The sequence below is a fragment of the Oncorhynchus keta genome, chromosome 14, assembly GCF_023373465.1.
Source record: "Oncorhynchus keta strain PuntledgeMale-10-30-2019 chromosome 14, Oket_V2, whole genome shotgun sequence".
Lineage (NCBI taxonomy): Eukaryota > Metazoa > Chordata > Actinopteri > Salmoniformes > Salmonidae > Oncorhynchus > Oncorhynchus keta.
Genome location: NC_068434.1, coordinates 41890116 through 41899297, shown reverse-complemented (window position 1 = coordinate 41899297; position 9182 = coordinate 41890116). Strand labels below are relative to the sequence as shown.

The 9182-nt window shown below is 42.9% G+C and overlaps 1 protein-coding gene across 2 annotated transcripts in view; it reads right to left on the bottom strand.

Annotated features, from left to right (window-relative positions):
• Positions 1-1756: 1756 nt before the first annotated feature.
• The window catches only part of LOC118393439 (17-beta-hydroxysteroid dehydrogenase type 3), a 28877-nt gene continuing 21451 nt past the window's right edge, over positions 1757-9182 (bottom strand). The window contains exons 6-11 of one of the 2 annotated variants that reach the window (XM_052461783.1): positions 7637-7681; positions 5803-5837; positions 5544-5625; positions 5351-5416; positions 4857-5006; positions 1757-4759 (exon numbers count right to left, since the gene is read on the bottom strand). In XM_052461783.1, the coding sequence (XP_052317743.1) occupies positions 4664-4759; positions 4857-5006; positions 5351-5416; positions 5544-5625; positions 5803-5837; positions 7637-7681 (474 nt within the window). In that variant the 3' untranslated portion in view covers positions 1757-4663. The remainder of the gene's footprint in view (positions 4760-4856; positions 5007-5350; positions 5417-5543; positions 5626-5802; positions 5838-7636; positions 7682-9182) is intronic. The other variant, XM_052461784.1, reaches the window with a different exon arrangement.

Sequence of the window (9182 nt, the reverse complement as noted above, 5' to 3'; positions counted from 1 at the left end):
AGGGAAGAGGGGGGCAGGGAAGAGGCAGTAGGGAGCAGGGAAGAGGGAGGGGGAGCAGGGAAGAGGGAGGGGGAGCAGGGAAGAGGCAGTAGGGAGCAGGGAAGAGGGAGGGGGAGCAGGAGAGAGGGGGCAGGGAAGAGGCAGTAGGGAGCAGGGAAGAGGGAGGGGGAGCAGGGAAGAGGCAGTGGGGAGCAGGGAAAAGGCAGTGGGGAGCAGGGAAGAGGGAGGGGGAGCAGGGAAGAGGCAGTGGGGAGCAGGATAGAGGCAGTAGGGAGCAGGGAAGAGGCAGTGGGGAGCAGGGAAGAGGCAGTGGGGAGCAGGGAAAAGGCAGTGGGGAGCAGGGAAGAGGGAGGGGGAGCAGGGAAGAGGCAGTGGGGAGCAGGGAAAAGGCAGTGGGGAGCAGGGAAGAGGGAGGGGAGCAGGGAAGAGGCAGTGGGGAGCAGGATAGAGGCAGTAGGGAGCAGGGAAGAGGCAGTGGGGAGCAGGGAAGAGGCAGTGGGGAGCAGGGAAAAGGCAGTGGGGAGCAGGGAAGAGGGAGGGGGAGCAGGGAAGAGGCAGTGGGGAGCAGGGAAGAGGGAGGGGGAGCAGGGAAGAGGCAGTGGGGAGCAGGGAAGAGGCAGTGGGGAGCAGGGAAGAGGGAGGGGGAGCAGGTTTTATCCTACTTTCTATCCTACTCCTCTTTGGGACCTGTAAGGTGCAGGAGCCAGGTTCTGGGAAGCTCTGGCTCAATTTAACTACTGCTAATAAAAACAAATAACACTCCTAACTTCCTTTTTCTGCTTGTGATGACCATAAACTGCCACTAGATGGTGACATAGACAGAAAATATATTACATGTTGGCGTGCTACATTCTTTGTTACACGTTACATTCTCTGGATAAATGTCAGCCAACCTAATATGCTCCCTTGACACTGGTTTATCAATGAGACGCACAAGACATGCTGGACAATGTTGGGGTCCATGAGTGTGTGTGTGTGTACGTGTGTCCTTGTCTGGCTTCTTTTGCCTGTCTGTGTTATTCTGTCTCCCCTATATCTTGCTGTGTGTTCATAATGAGAGTGACAGACTGTTTTTTATCTTACCCTCCTTTCTTCTTCCCTCACTCAATCTCTCTCTTTCTCTGTCTTGGACGGACTCCAACGGTAATATGCAGGACAAAGAAAGACTTTGGTAGAGGTAAATCTGGCCCCCAATCTGGCCCCCTTTTTAACATCTGTCTCTCCATCTCCATCCCTCATTTCCACCTCTTTTCCTCTATCTACTGTATAATTGACCCTCTCCAAATCTATTCCCCCTTTTCTCCCTTACCATAGGAAGATAATTCATCATGACAGTCCATCACTCCAGTCACCCATTGGTTAGCCAGTCAACCTGCTCTGACAAGCTGGCACAACATCAGCTATGGTAAGTGGGATGAAATGTTATCAGAGCTTCTTATCATTTATTATATGTTGCCCTGTTTATCTACATGCGCATATGCGTGCGCGCACACCCACACACACACCCACAGCACTGTCTCCCAATTGGAAAATGATCCCCTACAAATAAGTATTTGAAATACTATATTCAAATACCTGGGTGAATGCTGCGTTCACATGCTAGTCGGAAATAGGAAACTCTGAAATGTTTGACTTGCTAACTGGTTGAACATGGCACGTGTATAACTACAGCCAGTTAGCAAGTTGAACATTTCTGAGTTTCTTAGTTCTGACCAGAGTGAGTGAGTGTATGTTAGTGTTTTCAAATACATGCCAATACTTTCCAAGTTTATTTCAGAATACAGTAGAGACAGAATCTAAAAGCCCATGGTTGTTTTGCAGGTATTGAATGTCTTATTGCCATTTTGCTGGAATATTCTCAGAATAGTATACATTTCCTGCACTGTAAAACCGGATAAGTTCTGGCTACTTAAACATTTTTAGGAAACTGATTACCTCAAAACAATTTAGTTAAGACACTTAAATAGCTGGTGTAGAGTACAACATCATATGAGTAATACAAATGTAAAAAAATTGATTAAGGTATACTTAAATTTTTCATGTAAGTCAACTTACAATAGTTATTTTGATTTCTCTATACATAAAAACACTACATAAATGTAGTCAATATGGGGAAGTGAGCACTACATCATCTTTTAAAGTCAGTCACTTTTATTTTCTCCCCAATTGGTAGTTAGTCTTGTCCCAACGCTGCAACTCCTGTACGAACTCGCTAGAGACAAAGGTCGAGAGCCATGTGTCCCCCGAAACACGAACCTGCCAAGCCGCACTGCTTCTTGACACACTGCTCACTTAACCCAGCCGCACCAAGGTGTCAGAGAAAACACAGTACAACCGGGAGACAAACTCTCCCCTAACCCGGACGACGCTGGGCCAATTGAGTGCCACCTCATGAGTCTCCTGGTCGTGGCCAGCTGCATCACAGCCTGGGATCAAACCTCATTCTGTAGATGCCTGTAGCACAGCAATGCAGTGCCTTAGACCACTGCACCGCTCGGGAGGCCTAAAGTCAAAGTCAATTAATAAGTATAAGTTGCAATACTTGAAATGTTTGAGTTTAGCAAAGCCCGCCTTACTTAGAAACTATAATCACGTCCGGATGAAATGCGCGCCCAAAGTAAACTGCCTGTTACTCAGGCCCAGAAGCTAGGATATGCATATAATTGGTGGTTTGGATAGACACTCTAAAGTTTCTAAAACTGTTAAAATAATGTATGTGAGTATAACAGAACTTATTTGGCAGGCGAAACCCCGAGAACAAACCATCCAGGATTTTTTTTTGAGGTCACTGTGTTTTCAATTGGCTTTCTATGGGAAACTATATTTATGAGGCATCTGGTTGCAGTTCCTATGGCTTCCACTACATGTCAACAGTCTAGAAATTGGTTGATGTTTTTCTTTTGAGAAATTAAGAAGTAGGGTGGTTCAGTGTGAGTGTCAAGCCAAGTGGACTCTATTGTTTGTTGAGCGGGACCTGGAGCTCGCTCCACATGGATTTTATCCGCTATTGAACACAGTATATTCCGTCTTAAATTTTATCGATTATTTACGTTTTAGGATACCTAAGGTTGGATTAGGAAAGTCATGTTGGGCGAGTTGGAACCGGTGTATTTCTGAATCAAACATTTTGGGGATATAAAGAAGGAATTTATCAAACAAAGGGACCTTTTGTGATGTTTCTGGGGCATTTTGGAGTGCCAACAGAAGATCTTCAAAGGTAAGGCATGAATTATATCGTTATTTCTCATTTTCTGGTCACACCTCCCTGGATTAAATATGTTTGTCATGCATTTGTATGATGGGGCGCTGTCCTCAGATAATCACATGGTTTGCTTTTGCCATAAAGCCTTTTTGAAATCTGACAAGAAGTTAAGCTTTATTTTGGTGTATTGCACTTGTCATTTTATGACAGTTAAATATATCTAATAATTTAATTAGAATTTCGCGCTCTGCAATTTCACCGGATGTTATCAAGATGTTCCGCTAGCGGTAACAGGTCAAATATAAATCAGTAAATACAAAACAGTTAGTTAACTACACTCAAAAAGCAAAAGTTCAGAAGCGTTCTGTCTTCCTGTGTTGGCTTTAGCTTAGAGCTCCGAGAGCGGTTGAAACATGAGACACACATTTACGTAGTGCCACCGGCCCCCTCTTCTCTCACTGTAAAACTTTTGAGGAAACCTGTTGCACTAAATATATCTGAGTACAGTTACAAAGTGAATTTGTAGTAATTATTCCAACCGATAGTCACTGTGACCCTGTAGGGGGTCCAGATTTCAGCTTGAAAATGTTAAATATAATTTCCTAGTGTGCCTTGCCTTTTCAAATGAATTATAGAGTTACCACCCATGACTGTATTTGTTAGTGACAGAGATATGGTTGTTGAATTCATTCACTTTCAGTCTTGTGGTCTTCAACAACTGTGTTCCTAGGCAAATGTTATGATAATAAAACTTTTTATGACAATACATTACATATCTTATAAGACCTTATTTTATATACCCTTATACAGTGGCCTGAAACTCATGGTTTACAGGCCACATCAGTCCTTCAAGTAGGGTTGCAGAATGCTGATAACTTTCCCAAAATTCCCAGATTTGTAAAAAATCCTGGTTGAAGGATTTCCAGGAATCTTCCAACGGGGGAGATTTACCTGCATTTTGTCCTGTACCTGCAAGTCACATTATGATGTCATTTCTATTGGAATCCAGCCTGTTAGTCTATCCAACAGTTAACATTTGTATTCACCCGCAACCTGATAATGACTGCCAGGGTTAGGAACAATGGGAGGAGACCGCCTAAGCCATTTAAACCGGAACAACCATTTCAGTAAGAAGTTCAAAATTCAAACTAAATTATTGGATTAGTTTATAAAAATGTATGTTATATATCTTTGTGTAGTATAAGATTAATCAATCACTCAATGTACATTACAAAACACAGATTCCAAAATATCGACCCACAGCAGAGCATGCTGGGAAAGGTTGGTGTGACTTCTCATTTTCAGTCAGTATCACATAGAAGAATGAGTTAAAAATGCCTTTAGTCCTCTTGTTTTAGAAATACATACATGTGAAAAAGTTATTTAAAAGGCATCATCTTATTTACAGACATGCATACAGTACATGATGATAACATAGTGCATGGGTTGATCTCCTATGACCTATGTCCCCACTCTTTTCTTCACATACTCCAGTAGACTGTCCTGCATGGTCTCACTGTGGAGGATCTGCTGAGGAACAGCCTGTACCATCCAACCCTGTAGAGACAACACACAGCACACACCTGTTTCAATGACTGAAAACTAGGTAAATACTTCACCTTTCCATATGTCTAAATGTTCTGATGCGTTTTACCAGTACTGTGTGACAGATGCTGCCGTAGGTCTTGTCCCCGGCTTGGAGGTACTCCAGGGATGTCCTGACAAAGTCTTCCGCTGTCAGGGTCACCATGTTGGACTTCTGGTAGCCCGTCATTGGGGTGGACACCCCAAATGGAGCCACTGCCTGGACACAGAGACACAGGAGAGAAATTCAAGAATAGTAAAATGCCATTTATTTCCCTTACACTTTTTCAATTCTTGATTTAGCTCACCTCCTGAATTCACATTCACGTTGCTGTACAAACCAATGGATACAATTTGCATGTATTTATTCTACCCTTATTTTACCAGGTAAGTTGACTGAGAGAACATTCTGATTTACAGCAATGACCTGGGGAATAGTTACAGGTGAGACAGGGGGATGACTAAGCCAACATACACAGTCAATACATGTACAAACGATTTGAGGGCCCTCCCCCTTTTATATGAATGTAAAATAGATCCATGCACCCTGATGCATCACTGCACCTGTATCATGACTCTTTTTGCTTTATATTCAGCCTGCAGACCTTGAGAGAACCTCTCCACAAACACCTGTACAAAGACAGCAAGGCAGAAACATTGAGATCACTTTTATTATACAAACGACTAATTCCAGAAGCATCGCGTACAACCGACTGATCATCCGGTGCTTAGAAAGAGATAGCAGGTCTGTACTAGCCTTTGATGCACAGTACATGGTGTACATGGGGGAGGGAACAGTGGCCACACCAGAGGAGATGTTCACGATCACTCCCTTCCCTCTGCAGAGGAATTAGACAGTCAGGATTACTCAGGTTCTCCTCTCCTGACATTCATCAACATATGTTCATCCAGTAATTAACAGGATTTTAGATTAGACTAATTATAGTTTCAGTATAAATAAACTGGACTTTTGATTTAATTGACAATGTGAAGTCTCAAATACTCTCCAAAAACACCTCTTCTCCATCCCTGGCAGGACTATTTGGCACATCTGTGGAACAAAGACAAGTCGGTTAAAAACAAAGACACTTAATTAAAGGGATACTTTGGGATTTTGGCAATGAGTCAGAAGCAGGGCCGGCGCCCTGGACGGGCATGTGATTTCCATAGAGGGGAACGCTTTCTTTCTCACAGGACCTCCTATTTGGATCTAGACTGTCATTTTTTTATTTGTTTCTTATAATATTAAGTGTTCAATAAATTGTATTCGTGGAGTGACTTTGTTACAACTATTAACTGTAAGCGTTGGTGTTGGAACCCGGTATCAGCTTCTTTTTATAAACGACAAAGTGCAAATAAATACCCCAACCACCAAGTGCAAGGTCAGCAAGATGCATGGTCAAACGACAAAAACATCAGTAGCCTAAACATCATTACAAGTGCCAAGTGTGCTTGATAATAGTGAAAATCATCACATAAGCAATAATGACAATATGAATATGGGTTGATATGCAAGCAGTCAAAAAGTCCATTGGCAATCAGTTGATGATTTTATTATTTTGCTTGAGATGTCGGGCCTGCTCCCTCAGTGATTTTGTGCTGATAAAAGCCCGTAAAATTGTCACCTGCTTGTTCTATTGGGAGAAACTCCACAAATACAGGTGTGCCAAGCTTGTAACGTCATACCCAAGGCTGTAATGGCTGACAAAGGTGCTTCAACAAAGTACTGAGTAAAGGGTCTGAAAACTTATGCAACGTATTCAGTTTATTTTTATTTTTTAATACATTTGCAAAAATGTATGGTCCAGTTTTTTGCTTTGGCATTATGGGGTATTATGTGTAGATTGATAAAGGGGAAAAAGCTATTTAATCCATGTTAGAATACAGCTGTAACAAAATGTGAAAAAAGTCAAGGGGTCTGAATACTTTCCGAATGTACTGTATCTGATGCGGACTGGCAAAAAAGAGAATGTCATGCCATACTCTTTTAGCTCTGACAGCATCACATTTCCTGGGCTACACATACTGAGACGCGCTGTTTCGCTTGCTTGGATGGGTCTTTCTGTTGGCAGGTGTCTCGGTCAAATAAGTTAACAATATTTAAATATTTTATTTGGACGAGGCATGAGGTATGTTAGGGTGGGCCAGGCCCTCTAAGGTCCGTCCATAACGCCGGTCTTATGAACTTGTGGATACCATTTTTATGTCTCTGTGTTTAGTATGAAGGAAGTAGTTTAGCCGAGATATTGCTAACTAGCGTTAGCACAATGACTGGAGGTCTATGGTATCTACTAGCATGCTAGCAGTTACCATAGACTTCCAGTCATTGGAATAGCGTGGGATGCAGGCTTGCTTTTGAAGCTAAGCAGGGTTGGTCCTGGTCAGTCCATGGATGGGAGACCAGGTGGTGTTGGAGGGCCAGTAGGAGGCAACCTTTCCTCTGGTTTCAAAAAAATTCCCTGTGTAGGGTGCTATCTTTCGGATGGGATGTTAAAAGGGTGTCCTGACTCTGTGGTCACAAAAATATCCCATGGCACTTATTGTAAGAGTAGTGGTGTTAATCCTAGTGTCCTGGCTAAATTTCCAATATGGCTCTCATCCCATCATGGTCACATAATCATCCCCAGCTTACAAATGGCCCATTCATCCTCTCCCCTGTAATTATTCCCCAGGTTGTTGCTGTAAATGAGAATGTCTTAGTTAGTAATTGTGCTAGCACTAGCCAGCAACTTCCTTCAAAAGACATATCCATGAGTTCATCTGGGGAAGTAGATAACGGGCCTCATTGCCAAAATCCCAAAGTATCCCTTTAAGCATAAACTCCACTGATGGGCTTCAATATCTACCCACCTTGACCAAGGCTTTCACATTGCAGTTGATCACTTTTGTAATTCTCTGGAAGAAGAAAAACAACAAAAACAAATGTGAAGTGTGTTCCTCCTTCCTTGTCATCCACAGGTAACATTTTTATTTGATTTAACTAGGCAAGTCAGTCAAGAACAAATTCTTATTTACAATGACGGCCTACCAAAAAGCAAAAGGCCTCCCGCGGGGACAGAGGCTGGGATTCAAAGTAAATTAAATTAAATAACAATATAGGGCAAAACACACATCACATGAGAGATAACACAGAACTACATAAAGAGACAACGAAGACAACAGCAGAGAAAGGCAGCAACACATGGCAACACAACATGGTAGCAGCACAAAACACGGTACAAACATTATTGGGCACAGACAACAGCACAAAGGGCAATAAGGTAGAGACAACAATAGATTTACAGAGGAGTATAGAGTGCAGTGATGTGTCCTATAAGGAGCATTGGTGGCATTGGTGGCAAATTTCATGGCCGAATGATAAAGAACATCTAGCTGCTCAAGAGCACCCTTACCTGCCGATTTATAAATTACGTCTCCGTAATATAGCATGGTCATCTGAATCAGGGATAGTTTGGCAGCTGGTGTGAAAGAGGAGCGATTACAATAGAGGAAACCAAGTCTAGATTTAACTTCAGTCTGCAGCTTTGATATGTGCTGACAATGTACTGTCGAGCCATACTCCCAAGAACTTGTATGAGTTAACTACCTCAAGCTCTAAGCCCTTAGAGGGAGTAATCACACCTGTAATCATGACCTTTGCTTTGGAGTTGTCCAGAACAAGGTTAAGGGCAGAGAAAGCTTGTTGGACACTAAGAAAGCTTTGTTGTCGAGCATGTAACACAACATCCAGGGAGGGGCCAGCTGAGTATAAGACTGTAGCTAAATGGATGAGAGAGTTTCCTACTGCCTGAGCTATGTTGTTGATGTAAATTGTGAAGAGCGTGGGGCCTAGGATCGAGCCTTGGGGTACTCCCTTGGTGACAGGCAGTGGCTGAGACAGAAGATTTTCTGACTTTATACACTGCACTCTTTGAGAAAGGGAGTGAGCAAACCAGGCCAAGCCCAGAAGAATGGAATGATCTACCATACCAAAAGCTTTGGCCGCACAACATTGCTTAGAATCAAGAGCAATGGTGACATCATTGAGGACCTTGAAGGTTGCAGTGACACATCCATAACCTGGGCGGAAACCAGATTTCATACCAGAGAGAATACTAAAACATCAAGAAAGCCAGTCAGTTGATTATTGAAAAGTTTTTCCAACACTTTTGATAAACAGGGCAAAATAGAAATAGGCCTATAACAGTTAGGATCAGCTTGATCACCCCCGTAAATAAAGCAAACTGTGGCTGCCTTCCAAGCAATGGGAACCTCCCCAGAGAGGAGAGACAGGCTTATAGCGGTGATAGAAAGCGTCTTAACCATTTGACCCAGATGTTTTTTGGGGGTCAAGTTTAGGAGCTCCTTTAGCACCTCAGACTTACTGACCACCTACAGGGAGAACCTTTGTAGAGGG